Source organism: Embiotoca jacksoni, unplaced genomic scaffold (genome assembly GCF_022577435.1).
Source record: "Embiotoca jacksoni isolate LCO1_2020_lvr unplaced genomic scaffold, fEmbJac1.0.p SCAF_1, whole genome shotgun sequence".
Lineage (NCBI taxonomy): Eukaryota > Metazoa > Chordata > Actinopteri > Embiotocidae > Embiotoca > Embiotoca jacksoni.
The window spans coordinates 5,046,632-5,065,298 of NW_027185229.1; the positions used below are offsets into that span (position 1 = coordinate 5,046,632).

At 42.0% G+C, this 18,667-nt stretch overlaps 1 protein-coding gene across 2 annotated transcripts in view; it reads right to left on the reverse strand.

The window, feature by feature from the left end:
- Positions 1-910: 910 nt before the first annotated feature.
- LOC138203139 (vitamin D3 receptor B) overlaps positions 911-18,667 on the reverse strand; it is a 28,236-nt gene continuing 10,479 nt past the window's right edge. For both annotated transcript variants that reach the window (XM_069157793.1, XM_069157782.1), the window contains 8 exons: positions 16,715-16,862; positions 15,523-15,653; positions 14,031-14,227; positions 13,465-13,564; positions 10,198-10,378; positions 8,582-8,733; positions 7,332-7,448; positions 911-6,720 (listed from right to left, as the gene is read on the reverse strand). In XM_069157793.1, coding sequence (XP_069013894.1) covers positions 6,467-6,720; positions 7,332-7,448; positions 8,582-8,733; positions 10,198-10,378; positions 13,465-13,564; positions 14,031-14,227; positions 15,523-15,653; positions 16,715-16,860 — 1,278 coding nt within the window. In that variant the 5' untranslated portion in view covers positions 16,861-16,862 and the 3' untranslated portion in view covers positions 911-6,466. The remainder of the gene's footprint in view (positions 6,721-7,331; positions 7,449-8,581; positions 8,734-10,197; positions 10,379-13,464; positions 13,565-14,030; positions 14,228-15,522; positions 15,654-16,714; positions 16,863-18,667) is intronic.

Here is an 18,667-nt window from a genome sequence, read left to right on the forward strand (position 1 = left end):
GGCTCAGCAGACCGCACGAGCGCAACCTTATCAGCAGGCAAAAGAAGGGCCTCAGCTTCGTACCAGGGCTGACAATTAACTGTCGCGCAATGACTGGATTTCTCTGATAACCTTTTATTTGTTCCTCCTGCACATCAGCACTCGCGCAATCTCCCTGTGTACACGTCCCGCCCGGCGAGATATGAGCTCGAGGTGCGCTCAAATCTCTTCCGACATATTGTACATGTGTCAGATATATTTTGATGAATGTCTGCCGAGTGTGTTAATCTGCGCTGGTGCGCCTCCACCAAGCCCGCCACAGTTGTTGTCCAGTACGGCCTAAATGATCTTAACTGTTACAGGCTGACATCAGTGTGAAATCAGAGAGGTCATTAGGTCAAACAAAGTGTGCAGGTATACAGCGTGAGAGACAGTGCCCTCTGGTGGCCAGAAATGTCACATCAAGGAAAGAGAAGACTGAAGGAAGACTTGAGGACAAAGAGAAGAATGTAACAAAGTAAATTTGATGCAAACTATAATGTGAGAACAGAATATCAAACTCTACCAATATTGTGATGAACAAAGCAGCAGCGTACACATTCAACATATTAAACTCCTCCATGACGGCACAGACAGGAGGCAAAATTATTTACATGTCATTGGACCGTGAATACCAAAACACAAAAGTGTCGGTAGGCTGTGGCACCTCATAATGAATCTTTCCGATTACCATTGTGGATACAAGTGGAAAGGTTTCTGTGTAGACTTTGCAAATACATTTTTCTAATAATAATATAGTTCTCTACAAATATTTTTGAATAGCAACTGAGCAACAAAAAGGAGCAATCTTTTTATTTTACCGAGATATGCTGACATTTTATTTAAGAATAAACTGCTCATATGTGAAAACAAATCAGACGGAAGACCACTGCTATGTACAACTGTTTATTTTTGATTTGCAAAACATCCGACAAAAATAACATTACATAAAACACCAATTTATAATAGAAAAAAGAAGATCTTTGAAAAAAAAAAGAAAAAAAAAGGAGACAAAAGATAAATTGCAATTACATTAGAATTTAAGTGACTTAATAATTGGAGCCACATCATGCTGACCTACACAGGCAGTTTATGGCTAGTAGCTTGATCACTATACATGTGTTACAAACATTATATTAAGTGCTTTTTGTTGGTTCAGGCATTTTAAATTGAATGTGGCATGATTTGGGTTCACAATGCAGGGTTAAGAATTCAATGCCAAAGTCAAATGTATTCTTTATAAAAGATCAAAACACGTGGCCGACAGAGTACTACGTAAGAAGCCAATCTCAACCTCCCCGCGCAAATTCAGCCGGAGAGCATTTGAAGCGAGCTACGTTAACACCCTCCCCTGCATAAAAAGGGTCATGATATGGCACACAGCTCTGGGTAGATGTGACCACGGCGACGTTGTTCCTCAGTATTCACTGATCAATAAAAACTCTCTAATTTCATTCAGTGTTTACCTGAAGCAGTTTGACATGAATACAAAAAAAAAAAAAAAAAAAAAAAAAACTTGGTTTGAATTCACCAAAGTGAGTAGTTGCTCCGTTAATATGATACCAGGATCTGAATGGAATAGTTTTCCCCAATGAGCACCACTAAGTTGCACCGACACGATCTTCCAATGAGGCCGGTCGTGCAGTTCGAGGGGCCGTGGGGTGTGGGGAGAGGGGGCAAACTTTGGACGATGCCCGCATTACGTGGTGTCTATCACGCACAACTTGGTGATGCTCCAGATAAAAGCAGCATTGCATGGATACTGAGGATTTCACCCCTCCTAATTCCCCTCGTTTGACCAAACACTGGCAGGGAATGATGAAGGTGCGGGAACAGACTTTACGACAGAAGGAGAGACGAAGAGGAGATGGAGGAAATGACGGGAAGAAATAAAAATCGGACGGCAAGGATGACGTACTACAGAGCATAGACCATGCTAACAGTACCAAGTGGAGCACAAACACACCTCTCGCTTCTCCTACTGCCACAAACTCTTTCAGGTTGTTACTTCTGTTACAGCTGCATTCACTCAGAAAAGCTCTCCTCTTCAGTTTGCTCTGAACAACTCTAACGATAGAGCAGATATCAGCAACACGGCAGCGAGATCAGCTGCATCTGCTGCTGAAAGCTACACGGATATAAGTCCAGAGCAAAAAGGACAAAGATGCAGAGAGCGATGCTGCTTTTTGGAGTAAATGCAGCTATATCCTAGCCAGAGCCCCGATGGTCAGAGTGCAGGCACTATATTAAAAACACTCCTGGTATTTTGTGCGTTAAAAAAAAAAGAAAAGGAAGAAAAAGGCATTGCTAAGTCTGAGAAGAAAAAAAACTGTACAAAAACAGAAACAAAACAAACTATGAATGACTTCATTAGCTGGACTCTCCCAAATCTGTGAGATATCTCTGAGGTAATCATTGAAGTATGACTCATTAGATAGCAATAAATACCAACATGAATACAAATATTATAAAAGTAAAAACAGAGGCAAATGCTTAATGCTAAAGCAAAATCTGAGCTAAAAGAGGTAGGTTTTTTAGGTAGATTATGGTGTACATCCATTGTGGACACTCCTTTTTGTAAGAACTACATTAAGTTTATTCCATTACAATCCCTGTCCTAAAAGGGAGGAACAAAAAAATAAAAATCCTTTGCATGGGAGATGGCCTGCAGTTGTCTGTGACTGATATCATGTTTTTCAGACAGGATTTGTAATGGCAACAGTTATACAAAAAACTTCAAACATGTCTGCCAACATGATAACTGTAAAGCTTGCTGGTGATCGTGTACTATGAGTTGTATATTGCAGTCATTGTTACCGTGTTATGTTTGCCGATCTTATGGAAATCTCAACAAAGATGGATCCATACTACTTCTGGTGGATTTCCATTGACGTACGGTCTTCACGTTCCAGTACTTTCACAACAACGCAGAGTTAAAAAAAAAAAAAAAAAAAGGACAGATTCTGAGCAGCCTACCGTGGGACAAACAAACAGGAACCTCTGGTGATACAATATATTCAGATTTAACTGGATTGGGAAGGGAAATTAATGGGACCAATACTACTTGCTGGATTAGCAGCCGTATGAAGCTTTCACAAGAGTTTTCCTGTTCGGTTGTCAAATCCCCAAGCGCCAACTCCTCTTATACCCTGTTCTTGTGTGAAGGGAACTCTCCCCATGGGACTTCCATCTTCACTAAACCTCCCGCTGTATTTAACATACACAAATCAACACTGCACCTCTATCTCAAAAAGAAAAAGAGTACAAAAATCAAACCCATATCCACATACGGAAGTATGCATTCAGGAAAAAAGATTAAATCAACATGGAGACTTTTCAAAACTTCAAAAGTCAATGTTCAGTAACCAAGCACATCATACCCCTCATTAAACGGACATACATTACATACGAGTGGTACTGCCTAAAGACACTCGAGCTTCGACCCCTTAAAGTTCAATCACGGGGACGTTTGTGGGACACATGGAATTATATATAGATTCATATAATCCCAATGATTTCCAGGAAGAAAATCCAATTTATCTATATTATTATGTGAATATGGGAACATCCAAAAACTAGTTGTGCTATGCAGATTATCGAAGCATCAACTGACTGTCAGCTTGCCGAGAGTCACAGTGAAAGCGAGGAGTTGGAATAGAGCCACAGTGACGTCGAATGGATTTGAATTCCTGCAGTAGGTTCAAAAAACCGATATGGGTTGAACAGATCAAAGCAACGACTGTTGCACCTTCTCACAAAGCGGTTGTGCGGCAACGTTTACCTCAACAATAAACACGCTCCCCTTCCCTCCCACCATCTTACTCACAGACATCTCTACTGAGATCGTGGAAACTCTACAACTGACATTAGAGAACTCAATGGCCGATCACAGGATCCGTTTCAAATACAAGTCTTCTGTCACGCAGCAAATAGGAGACAAAAAGGAAACCTTTGTGTCATCTCTGCACATGACTTCCTTTGAGCCAAGTGGCCTCAAATTAAATCATCTGCACTCGGCAGGAAATGGACTTAACATTTCTTCGGGGAGTTGTCTCGATATAGAAGAGAAGTCATCTACTTTTTGACCATAATCCCACAAGCAGCAAGCCACACGTTACTGGCCTGTAAACCTAAGCGTTTAAAAGTCTCTTGGCAGTTTGGTTGAAAAACCATCGGACGCTGTCGGATGAAGCACAAGCCAAAGATGACTGACAGCAGAGAGAACAGCGGACAAGTTCCTATCACGCACAAGATCATGTTCCAAAAGCCAGAGATAAAAAGCATAGAAGTTTAGTAGATTACATAATGAGAATGTCCAAGGCTCTGGAGTCATCGTTCTGTCAGGTATCAGTATCTTGTTGTATCTGTAGCATAGTTGTATCTTCTAGCTTGATTATGTATATGGCTTATATTTGAGAGCAGCACGGTATGTTTAGCTTGTCCTCTTTCTGGAAATGAACCTTGGAAATGACCATCGACCCACCACCAAACAGATATTGATCAAATACACAGGCAATCCCTGTTGAAGCCATTCCTACGCCTTCCCTCCCATAAAACATTTTTTACCAAAGTCAAAACAAAGAGCAAACCGTTTCAGAATATGGTGATAATGGATCAGACACAAAAAAACAAAACTATTTGCATATATTTTTTTTGGAAAAAAAAAAAAAAAAGCCTCCAGAATCTAAGTAGCCCTATGTACAGCGGCAGACATATTATTTATATACCTGGTATTTACACGATGCAGCCACTAGAGGGCTGCGCAGCATACATCATCAAACAGGAGGGCCAGGGTGTGGAGGTGCGCAGCAGCACTACCACCATCACCACCACAACCAGGCCCCCGGACATTCTTAAAAATCCCCTTCCCAGTCAGAAATGAAAGGGGTGTGATACCTGTGGAGGTCTGAAGCAGCTTCCCAAGCTCTGCGCCCACCGAGCTCGCTGTATACTGATGAGCAACAATTCATGGAATTGTTTTAAAGGTGAAGTTACATATAAAACAAAAATCCTCTATTGCAATTATATCCATATCTATGCCAATTCCAAGTATGGTATGCAGCTATACAAGAGGGGCCCCTTGCTTTGGCCTCAATTTACTATTCCAGTTAGATTTGGCATTTTAGCCCTTTAAAATCTGTTATAATGTAGATACTGTATATCAATACATAGGCTTGAGTAAAAGGTGGTATAACAGTGCTTAGGATACATGTGGTAGCAATTAACTATTTACATGAAAATAAAACAATTCATCAAAAGAGGAGGAAGAGTGAAAAACAATTTCAAAAGAGAGTAAACAAGCCATAATGCGGGCTTGGTTCGATTGACAGTTAGCAGTGTAAAAGTAGCTAACACATTTAGTGGCTAATTCTCACCTCAAAACCAGGCACCCTAAAGGACTATTAAAACGTCACTAAATTACAAACTATGCTCTGTACTCCGCAGTAGAAACCGTTATCATGACATTTTTCCTTCATAGGCTGTGAGGCTAGTCATACAACTTGCCGAGTGGCTGCACGAGTGAAGCGAGCCATGGAGCAGCAAGCTTATTTTTAGGTACTGGAAGCTTTTTGAGAAGGTAGTTGACCATACCTTTGGTGAAAAGGTGAAAGGCATGAGTTTGATTTGTACACAGTCATCTAAATATGCTGCCTTGGAGCTAAGCAGATTCAAAACAAAACAAAGTACATGATTTCTGGAGAAACAAAAAAAAATAAAAAAGATTCAAAGTAATGTGCAGGCACTGCTTTTGCACCGGTAAGTTGTAATATAACCCATATTGTTATCTAAACTGTTCGGTGTAAAAGTTATTGTTTCACATAGGTGATGTAAATCCAAAACAACCCCAGTAAAACCAAGAGGTAGCTTAACTGAATGGCTAAATGAATAACTGAGTATGTTTGTAGTGTTGGCGTGTGCACGACGTGAGCACACGGTAAATGTCCAGGCATTTAAAGCAGCTGTTTGTTGATTTAAATACAGACAAAAATACTGTATAAAGGCAGAAGCACTATGTATAGTTTATTTCATTTGTACTAAAGGAAATTCCCTTGTTTACTGTGTCTCTTAACATCTGCTTCCTCCCCATAAAACCTTGGCCTTTACACCAAGATAGACTTCTTTTGACGCATACATGAAGCCATAAACACACATAAACAGATGCCCACGCACACACACACACACACGCACACGCGCACACACACACACACACGCGCGCGCGCACACACACACACACACACACACACACACACACACACACACACACACACACACACACACACACACACACACACACACACACACACATCACTATCTCTCTTCCACTTGCTTCATACCCTACACCTCCATTTAGTCTATCCAGCACATCCTCAGCTCCCTCCCTCCGTGTTTACCCTCTGGGGTTCTGTCTCCAGCTTCCTCTCCACCTCTTGAGGTTCGGAGGTGGCTTCTAGGAGACCTCACTGCCAAACACCTCCAACACCAGCGGGGTGAGCTGCATACTGTGCTCCGGCTGGAAGGACAGTGAGCGGTACTGTTTGGAGTGCTCCTCGTTGAGGCTGCGCAGGTCGGCCAGTTTCTGGATCATCTTGGCGTAGAGCAGCCGCCCTCCTGGGTGGTGCAGCTGGATGTAGGCCTGCAGGGTCTCAGACAGCCGGTCTTGGAGGGCTTCGATCTGCGCGTGATCCTGCACACCTGGGCGGTCTGCAGCAAAAGGTTGGGCACAAGCAACAGAGCAGCTGCAGAATTTACCTCTTGAAACTGAAACATCGTTATAATACTAAGGTTGTTTATTTCTGAAATAAGCCTGAAAAACACCCGCGAGGTTCAACTGTACATTATATACCATTGTTGTGTTGGTATTTCTGCTATTCCCATCAGGTGGCTTACTGATTTTAGATCAGGGAGAGCACGGATGCATTGTTAATGAGGTGCACAAAGGGATGCAAATATCCACTCAGTTATACATGCTTGCATAACTTTACATGTATAATATATACACTGTACCTTCAGCAAATGCATACCATGCACAAGAACGCGTATTCACAGGCTGTAGTTCCCGAGAAACTTCAAACACTCTTCAAATAGCACAGACCTTTACCTCAGTGTGATTAATGCGGAGTGAAAGATGGCAACGAGGCTTCAAACATTCGCTAAACAAAATGTATACGTTGCTTTTTGGCCACAATAAAAACAATAATAAATCATTTCTCTATTGAAAAAAAAAAAGCAAACGAAATCGACCATCAACAATTCATGATGACCCCTGTACATCCTCCCCCCCTCACCCCCTCACACAGTCAGGCCTTCAGTACCTGGAGAAAGCAGACAGATGGCCATCAGCAGCACATGTTCCTCCTCGTGCAGGTTGAGCTTCTTCAGGCCCACCTGGAACTTTACCAGCGGCTCCAACAGCTCCAGAGTGTGGCCCGCTAGAGAAGATCAACACATGATTACAATCTGTGCAGCTCCACGCTGTCACAGAAGTAAAGCCCTCGAGGGCACGTTACCATCCCTCTCACTCATTAATATTTCATGTTGCCTGTTGGAATCAGCTGTGAAGATTTGTTTTTTTTGTTTTTTTGCATGCTGTGCATTCTTGGGTTTGTTTTCACTAAGAATTACTGGCTGTCAGCTTTGTTTAATAAACAAATTTTAATTTGAATACGTGTGCATGTTATTTCTTAGGGGATCGGCTCCTCTGAAGGTGTGTCAATGAGAAGCAATACAATCCTGATCACATGTTTTCACTGATCATTATGAGTGAACCTCCTTTATTTGATTTTTATAGCTGGGTTGTGTATTGAACATCACTGCTTTCCGAGCACTTGCCTGATGGTGCCTGTAGCACAGAACAACTTTGCACCAAATGATTTGTGAAATCAGTTGTTTCCGCTAATTATTTAATTCAACAGAATTAAACAACTTTCTTATTCTTATGGTGCATTTTTTGTGGCAATGGTCTTGTACAGTTTACTTGGGTTAAGAAAACATGGATTTTAAAGAGTGGGTGAAAAACGTGTAATTGTTGCTGTGACTGCCATGGTGAAGCTTTCAGAGACAAGAGTCCATGTGGACGAGTTCAAAACACATGCACTATTGATTACTGCATTCAAATACACATCTATATTCCAGTCATGTTGATGTCAACTATTCAGAAATATTTTAAGAAGAGCACAAGAGTGCTTCTCGTCCTGCTTCAGACAGAGCTTGTTCTGTGTGGTGAGCAGGTCATGAGGGACATTCTTTGCTTGATCCCAGAAATACGGGGTCTTTTTTAAAAAGGCAAATGAAAGTCATGCCCACAGGGGCTTCTGCAGATATGTAGGACTGATTTTGCATCTTTTTGTCTTTGGGTGTGTACACAGGCCGGTAAGCTTATCTGTACTCCCACACTAATGATACTGTTACCTGCTCAACAGCGGCCTGTTTCCTTCAAGTGCGAAGTGTTAATGTGTAACATGCACAGCTTTTCTTCAACTGTCAGCTGAGAAAACTGAGTTGACCGCACAACGGCTTGTCTTCACAGCACTCAACCTACAGACATGGCAGCGATCAGACTGACCTTTGGTGACATCACTGATCTGGTATTTAAAGTCAGGCGCCCCACAGCTCCAGGACATGTCTTCCAGGTTGAAGCTCTGATTTGAGCGCAGCATGATCACCTCAATGGCGCTGGACTTGAGCAGAGCAATCTGGTCCTCTGCAGTCAGCTCCCTGCATGGAAAGAAATCATCCATTATGTTCCACAACAAGTAAACAAATAAACAAATAGTCCTTAAATCAGGTTAATAATTTAGTGTTGAATGTGTAAAACCAAGTCCCTGCCCACACAGTGTGTTTATATCTGGAATATGTTTAGCGCTTGTATAAATCTTTTCAAAGGATTCTTCTTATCAGTGGTTTAATGGGTACGTGTTCAAGGCCATTCACAGTCTTCAACGTTTATCAGTAATATAGCATGCGGGAAGAACAAAAACATCCAATAATTACTCTGTTTGCTTCCTCCTGCTGTGTGTAGGACACACATGAGTCAAATTGATGTTTTAAATTGTCACAATTAAAATCCTTCATCTAGTATGTTAAATGTCTTCACATGTTGTGAAATGAAACAAGTGAACTGCAGGAGACATGAGCTGAAACCTGCAGCTCTTCAGGGGAGGTCTGGGCTCTGCTTTTCAGGGATTAGAGAGCAAATCGTAAGTGGACAAACATTCCAAAGGTGATCCGTCATGTCCATCACTCATTGCCACAACTTTCAGGAAATACAGGCCCCGACTGGTCTCAGCCTTGACTTTGGGGTTAACATGTTGTACTCTCGATCTACATCTTTTCTGTTTCTGTATATCACGTAGTCTTAAAATAACTGGGTCATCGTCGGATACGCAATCTGTGGGTGTACGTGGAACACAGGAGTGTCTTCCTCTAAAGTCAGGCACTCACCGACTAATATACTATACTATACTATGCTATACTATAATTCAAGGACCAGATTTCACACTGACATGAACATGGCACATATAAAACCTCATCCAGTTAAGGAACAACACTATGTATTTAGATTTGTTTTTTAATGAGTTGGCCTGTATCTGTAACACATAGCCGGCCAGTAATCTGTGGCCTTTAGACCGCAGCCATCATCATGGCACAACTAATAAAAAAACTAAAACAAGTTGGTGTACAAAGCCTTCAACACACATTTAGGTAAAGAGTCACGCAGTAAATAAAAAACATTAGAGGAGGAGTTTCAAAACTAAATTTAGGCAAGGACTTGATTTCGTAAGAATTTAACATTTGGTTCAATAAGCAGGACAATTCTCATGCAAACAAACTAAGAAAAAAACAATCAGATAATCAGAGGGTTTTCTGCAGACAAAAACATGTATGTAAGCCATGATTAACAATAGACTGCTAAATAAAAAAGACAAAGTCAAAGTGCATCGCAAACAATCCTGCAAGACTGAAAACAAAATTGGCAACACGTCAATCTTGCATATTCATGGAGTTCTTTATATATTATTTCTAATTTAAAAAATATTTTCTTACAATCTTATGAAGATCATCATATACTGTGCTTAGCAAGATCCTTTTTTTGGCCAGCTTAAAGGCCTATGAGTCAAATTCTCCTGATTGTCAGCAGGACCACTGTGACAGACAGACGCTCCTGACATGCACACACACCTGAACCCAGGGATCATCTTGGCAAAGCCAATGACCTTCTGGATACTATAGGAGACCAGGTCAGCCAGGTGGGGCAGCATAGAGAAGCTGGAGCCCTCCTCCTCACTGGAGTCTGGGCTGCTGCCCTGCTCCTGGTACATCATCAGCAGGTTGTTGAAGTTCATTTTGGTGTCGACTGACTCTGCAGTGACCGCAATAAAGAGAGCAGATCAGAGGACAGGAGAGAGCAAAGGGAAAGAAAATAGTTAACATGGTGCATTTGATCATTTCAGACATTTTCTCTATAAAATACACTCTGGAATAGAGAGGGCTTGTTGACAGAAAGGATCATCTTAAAATACATGCGCGTCAGGTCAGTAGAAGTGAGAGGAATCTTAAATGACAGCTTGGACAACATGTGACACGTGCAGAGCTAGCCGGGGATCTTGGGAGTTATTTGTCTCGGCTGAGTGTTGGCGGGAGGTCACGTGACCGTGTCCCTCGCTGTGCTCACTCCATTAGTGATGGCTGCATTGATGAACTGATGTTTACTAGTAAGAGTCAGGTGTCTGCAGGATACAGGTTTATTCACAGGATTTCCACTGGATTCTCAGTAAAGCAGCCTAACAGATTATATAAGCCATCATGCAAACAAGTGAACTGGAAAATGGAACCATTTTAGGTCAAGTGTTAACTCCTAGTATTACTTTTCTCAAAACGTGTCTGCTGATCACGAGAGTTAGAAGATTTATAAGAAAGGGCAAAGCTGCTGAAAAAAAACAACAACAACCTTTAATTAAATCACTAAGCCAGGGGTGGCCAACCCGTGGCTCCCGAGCCGCATGCGGCTCTTTGCCTGGTTTCATGCGGCTCTTTTACGTTCATATCAACATTTGTGTTTGTGGTTTTTTTTTTGTGCGTGTTCGCTTCGCTTGAGTTCAATATGGTATTTTCGTCAAACGCGCATGCGCATGAGGTGAAATTCCGCAAAGCAGGAGGGGCAAACCCATTCGAGTAAACAATTAGTGTCAATTTCGCTCTCAAAATGGCAGGGAAAAAATGCACAGCTAAACGAAAATATGAAGATGAACACATGACGTTTTTAACAGAGTGGGAAAGTTTATATTTTTTTGTTGAACGTAATGGCAAGCCATTCTGCCTGATATGTCAGACGTCATTAGCGCATTTCAAAGCTTCAAATCTTCAGCGCCACTTCAGCTCACTCCATGCTAACATCGACCAGGGATTTCCAAAAGGGACTGAACTTCGCAAGCACAAGTTGGACACTTTGAAAAGTCAGGCAGAAAAGCAGGTACAGTTTTTCCAAAAAATTACGAAGCACTCAGAGACTGTCACGCTTGCATCGTATCAACTGGCTTGGAACATTGCACGGGCTAAAAAGCCATACAATGAAGGGGAGTTCGTTAAAAAATGCCTCAGTGACGTTGTTGAAATCTTGTCTCCTGAAAACGACAAACTAAAACGGATGGTATCAGACATCCAACTGTCCCGCCACACTGTTGAACACAGAATATCGGACATTAACACGGCTATTGAATCACAGTTGCACTCTGACCTTCAAGCATGTGGGTATTTTAGTGTCGCATTGGATGAGAGTTGTGACGTACAAGACAAGCCTCAGCTGGCAATATTTGCACGGTCTGTGTCAAAAGATTGTGTGATCAAAGAAGAACTCCTTGATGTTGTGCCATTAAAAGACAGAACCCGTGGCATAGATGTGAAAGAAACAATGATGGCTGCATTTGCGAAAGCAAATCTGCCCATACCGAAGCTAACTGCAATAGCCACGGATGGAGCGTCAGCCATGATCGGATCTGTGAACGGACTTGTGGGGCTGTGCAAAGCTGACCAAACATTTCCCGAGTTTTGGAATTTCCACTGCATCATCCACAGGGAGCAACTCGTATCTAAATCATTGAATTTAGACAACGTCATGAAGCCTGTGATGGAAATCGTCAACTACATCCGCACACATGCGCTTAACCACAGGCAATTCAAGAATCTCATCGCTGAGCTGGACCAAGGACTTCCAGGTGACCTGCCGCTGCACTGCACTGTGAGGTGGCTGTCAAAAGGCAAGGTGCTCGCTCGCTTCTTTGAGCTTTTGGATGCCGTGAAACTGTTCATGGAAGAGAAGGACAAGGACTATCCCGAGCTCTCGGACGTCGAGTGGATTATGGATCTGGCCTTTTTGGTCGACATGCTGTGTCACTTGGACAGACTGAACCTGACCCTGCAGGGTAAGTTAAAAATGCTGCCTGACCTGGTGCAAAGTGTGTTTGCGTTTGTCAACAAACTGAAGCTGTTCAAGGCGCATATTCAAAAGGGAGATTTAACGCATTTTCCCACTCTGCTAAAAGCCAGCGGGCAAGTCACCAGTGTCGCCCTGAATAAGCAAAGAGCCAGATATGCAACACTGGTTGAAAACCTGCACGAAAGCTTTGTCATCCGGTTCCGTGATCTACAACTGAAAAGGCCACAGATTACGTTCCTCGTTGACCCATTTAATGCGGAGACGGACTGTTTGAAAGCCCCGCTAGTCACAGATGAGGCCGCGGCTGAGTTGGAGATGATTGATCTTTGTGAGGAGGACCAACTGAAACCTGCTTTAAGTGAAGGGACCATTGAGTTCTGGGAAAGTGTGCCAATGGAAAAATACCCCAATGTCAAACGGGCTGCGCTTAAGATACTGTCAATGTTTGGGTCAACATACGTCTGCGAGTCTGTGTTTTCTACCCTGAAACACGTGAAATCAAAGCATCGATCTGTTCTGACTGACACCCATGTGAAAGAATTGCTTTGAGTGGCAACAACAGAATACAAGCCAGATTTGAAGAGGATTGTTCAAGGCAAGGAATGCCAGAAGTCGCACTAAGCAACATGCATAGTAAGTGAAAAACGCTATTGTAAATTATTATGTTTTTGTTTGTGGACTTTGTTGAACTGAGAGTTTGTGTGTGTGAGACAGTGCACACAATGTTCATTGTTGAAAATGACTGGCCTGTGGTCTTAGTACTGTAGGAGTCAATTTCTGTCATTATCATGTTGGTGTGTGACATGATAATGTCACACAATAAATTTGGCTGAGCAGAGGTGTGTGTGTAAGAGGAAGGGATGGGGTGATGTTCATGTGTGCCCATGTGTATGATGTGGCTCTTTGCGGTAACACAGTAAAAAATGTGGCTCTTAGTCTCTGACTGGTTGGCCACCCCTGCACTAAGCAGTCGCCGTCTTCACTTGATCTTACGTGAAGTGTGTGTCGTTTACCTGGAGAGTGACTGAAGGAGTCAGAGGAGGCATCAGACAGGGAGTGAAGAGAGGCTGCTCTGCTCGCGCTTCGTGTCACTGGGCCTTCGCGCACAGGAGGCTAGACAGGAGAAAATGGCACATGTAAGGAGTGCAGTTACTAAAAATACAAACCAAAAATGAAAAGCTGTTTGATCTCAGAAGAATACATATTCAAGCAGGAAAACGTCCAGATTCTAATTCAAAAATATAACATGAAGTTTTGTTGCTGAAAAAAATGGGACAGGATTCACAGACTTTGGAGGAGCAAGGATTTAAGTGACCATTGGTTATGATTATTTTTGTGCTAAAAGTTAAAAAAAAAATTCTGCTGTTGACTTTTTTCAGAAGAAATAAATAACTGTCACAAGTAAACACTTAAAAGCACCATAAAATCGGAGTTCTTTTGAAAGTAATGTCATTATTTTTTATTTCCTGGGACCATTGAAGTGACTATGGCAACATTTTTCAGAAATCTAACGTGGCATTTTGTATTTTGTCAATACTAGTTGTTAAATGTGAAATATTTGATTTGATGAGACACAAACCCTAAAACGGCAAAAGTCAGAGTAGGAGTCGTCGTATGTCTTGTGGTGGGCCTCCACCAGCGAGGAGATGACCTGACTCTGTTCGTCGGAGAGTCGGGGCCGCCGCGCCTCCCGTTCTGCTTCGCGCTGCGCCTCCTCATCCTTCCTCCGCTGAATCAGGTCCTTCTTCCTCTGCACTTCCTCGTCTGTCAGAATGACTGGAAGGCCGAGACAAGGGGGAGAGGGACTCGATTAGAATTATGAGCACACAGAAAAAATATGCTTTCATAACAAAACAACATGTATAAAGAATGTATTTTTGTCAGAGTAGCCTTAATAAAACAGAACAGAACTCACTTGAGGCAGAATCAAGGAAACAACTGCAGGATAAAATATAAATATCCAGAAAAGCAGAGTGCACGTACAACATCAAAACTGTTTTAAAATACACCGCCTCTAAGGCGTTTCAGATGTACTCGTGTTTTACATTGTGATGACAGCTATGTCAATTTTGTGTTGCGTTAAGGGGTGTTGTTATTCTCTGGAGGAAGAAAACGGGAGGGGATGGGTCCATATGGAGACCCCTGCTGCACACAACAACTAAACGCATTGTCTAGGTTCGCTCCTTGTTGTTCAAGCCACTGAATTAGCTCACAGAGACAGAGAGAGAAAAGGGAAAGAAAGAGCTCACTCAACAACATGCTGATGTATTTGCAACAGCAACGCAACTGGCTCCTGTTCACGTACAGTAAATTGTCGTTACCACCACTCTTGGGGTATTCCCAGAAACACTGGGAAAAAAAACATTCGGCTGGTGAGGGAAGAGATCTTTTCTTAAAAGACTCCCGCGGACAATATACGGATATTAGAAGAAAACAAGAATAGATGGAGCTGCTATTGCCTGCAGACTGTGAAAACAAACAAGACTGTGTGGAAAGAAGAGCCCTGCCTAGGTTGTGCATAAGGCGTTTAAACTTCAGATGGAGTATACTTACTGTACACAATGTGGGGAAGGCTCCACTAATTCAAACAGAACATGTAAACACTCGATTGGGGCAAAGACCCAGAGAAACTTGACCTCAGTCCAAATATTGCATAATATTTACAAGAGGGAAAGTAGGCCCCCAAGACAGCAAACACCAGTTGTGTAAATCTTACTATCCATTCAACAAAAAGAAACAAGATTGAGTATTTTTCCAACAAAAAATGACATATAATGGAATTAATGCACAGTAGAAAACATTAATGTATACATTGTCTAAGTGGGAAGCTGGTCTTGGATCAGTACAGGATGTAATATTGATACATATTCAGCATGCTAAGCCACAAAAACCACCGCCTCATTATACCAAGCTCTGTATACTAATTAATCACATGATTTATAATAACAATCAAGCACTGAGCCCAACAGGCTGAGCTCCGATCCACCTTCAAAACCTAAATAACGCCTCTATTTAATACCGGCAGGTTCAAGTAATGCTCTGAAGACATATGGGTCATCTGTCATACTTACACTCTTTCATCATGCCAATGTCCACACAGCGCTTGAGGCGGCATGCCTGGCAGTGGCGCCTGTTGTCCTTGGTGATGGTGCAACTGCCGTTAAAGGGACATGTGAAGGTGGCCTTGCGCTTCATACTGCGCCTGAAGAAATTGCATACATTTTACAGCCCATTAAAATACAAACCCAGTGAAGTCCGTGAGCAAAGAAAAATGAAATCCGAAGAACTCATTGAATTTATTAGGAATTAAACATTTTTCTCCAGGCTTTATGTCTGTGCCTGAACATGTGTTATTATACTTATAATAGAGCTATTTGCAAATAATTTTGATTTCACACCGTCACCTTTGAGAGTGTTTTGCACAAATAATAACTATGGCCTGGAGGGGATAAATATTTGTGTCATTCAGGCCTGGTACCGAGTGAAACAGTCCAACTATAGATGAGTGCCAAGGAATCCAGGGGTAAAAGATGAGTCTTGCCAAACGGTGATGCAAAGCATAATGATTTAGTCAGTGTTGGAAATGTATGTATGAACATTTATACACAGATGTGAGCAAAAACACAGACACACACACACGCTCCTCGAGAGTTCAAACGGAGGCCATCTGCGAGACGAGGAAGGAGATTATCAAACATCCGTCTTTTTTTCTCCTCTCCCCTCGAATATCAACACTGGTGAGAGGAACAGACGCAGATGGACGGATACATCAAACACACACAAGCTCACACAATCATGACTTGCTCCAGTTTTGTCTTTGGTTAAATTGGAAACTCATGTCTGTATCAATGAGCAGAGAGCAGCCAGGGCATTAACTATAAGACCGAGCTCATTTGTATTCTCGACCTGCTGCTGAGCATTAGTGCAAACACTAATTTTTTTCAGTGGTGTGTGTGTGTGTGTGTGTGTGTGTGTGTGTGTGTGTGTGTGTGTGTGTGTGTGTGTGTGTGTGTTCCGATCCAACTGTGGGCGGCAATTAGATTTTATGTATGTAAGCATGTGGGTGGTCATTATATAAGCAATTTCAGATGCGTGTTTGTATCATGTGTTAATAACGTGGTCAATATGTACTTTCTTTTTTCCATCAGGGTAGTTTTAGCTTTAGCGTCAGCTACTCAAAGGATACTTAGTGTTTGCATTTATTGTGCACACAAGAATTTATCTCCGTTTTGACTTCACAAACTGGTGCATGCATCTGTGTACCTGAAAAATCCCTTGCAGCCCTCACAGGTCATGGCGTTAAAGTGGAAGCCGGTGGCTTTGTCACCACACACGCCGCAGATCCGTGGCATGTTCCTGTCAAACTCGTCAGGGGCCAGAGTGGACGTACTCACAACCGTGGGCTCCATCACTAAACAGGGAGGGAAAAACAGCAGGAAATAAAAGGAAAGATGAATCCAGCTTCTGGATTGTTCACTTAACTTTGTAATTTTTCCACCAACCACAAAAAAAAAAAAAAAAAGAAAAGAACTAAAATTGCCTGCCAAGTTCTATTATTTGAAGTAAATTAATAGATATTTTCTGTTCTATTATAATCTGTTCTGTGTTGCATTACCCTGCATATCAGGGAACAAAAATAATAAAAGTCAAATTATATCTAAAAATCTTATCTATTTCTATTTTATGAAGGTTACTGGAAACACCTTCCCATCTCTTTTCATCCGTCTCCTTGCCAACCAAACTATGTCCCTTCCAGACAGGACAGATTTAGCTCCCCAGACTACCCATTGGACGTGAACTTAACTCCTGTGTGTTTGTGCCGGGGTGAGGAACTGGAGCCACACGAATCAAGTGGAAAAACACTCGTTTCCAAAAAAAAAAAGAAAGAAAGAAATGCAGGATCTCGGTTACATTTGATTTCATAGCACTCTGAGTGTCTATTTCCCTTAACAGCCTTGTGAGAGGGAGGGAAAAAAAGGCATGTCACCACAAGGCAAGCATCCTCATAAACAAACAATCACTGTCCTTTTCACAAAGCTCCTTTCTTATTTCTTTCTTTGCTTCCACTGCAGAGTGAAAGCGAAGCAAATGATGGAGGAAGGAGGAGGAAGAAGGAGGAAAGAGGGGGAACTGAACCAAGACAAACCTCAACAAACTGACAAATCAACAAGCTAATGAGGTAAAGGCCCAACTGAATAATTTAAAATAATTTGGCAGAGCTCTCCATCATTCACGTCTAATTAAAAAATAAATAAATAAATAAATAAAATAAAATAAAATCACCCTGTTTGCATAAAAGTCTCGACAATGTTTTTTTTTGTTTGTTTGTTTTTGTTTTTGTTTTTCTATTTGGTTCAACTGTGAATGTCCACAGCACAACTGACAACCAAACTGCTCCTGGACGTGCATTCTTTATTAAAAAGGAAGGTCAAAAGAAGAAAAGCAACAGAGGATCCAGTCATTGCCGTACTGCCGCAGGCGTCACGAATAGCGGCGGCGGCTCGAGCTTCTACAGAAGCTAGAATAGGCACCACATGCTTCAACCAGGAGTTTCGGATACATCTGTTACCGTATAGTAAAACATGTCTGCAAATATTTGTCGAGGGAATTCAGCAGATGGGTCGAACAGAGCTCTGAAAAACAACAGACCACAGAGGACCTCTTTAGACAGTTTGGCCTCGCTGCAGAAGCAGTACACTCCGGTCAGGTGATGGAAAGAAAACTTGAAGCAGAGCAATAATTCTTAACACACATTAGAAAAAACTGTAGCTGTATAAATAAAAAATAAAAAAAGAGAGAAAAAAAAGAAGTGATTTGTATTCAGCAGAAGATTTTCTGTCACTAAGTAGTTACTGTGTAAAAGCTTCTATGAGCACTGTGGCGACCCCGTTTTGTTTTACGGTTAATAACTAACCTCTGGGGACAGACTAGAGGTTAGGGTGTGTCCTATACGCTGGTTGTTCCCATTTCTCTCAGTAAACAACTTGTGTTTCTTTCTCCCACCTGGCCTTCCTCACATCCTTTTCTTTCCCAGTGCAAAGTACACATGTTGACTTCAAGGTCCTTCAGAACGACATGGCAGGCTACAAAGGTTGCACTTACATCAATCATCTTAAATCAATTACATTTCTTTGTCACAGCGTTATACAAGGATTTATCCATGGATACATCAATTTAAGACCTTTAGGCCATTCACAATGGGACGATGTCCAGGCA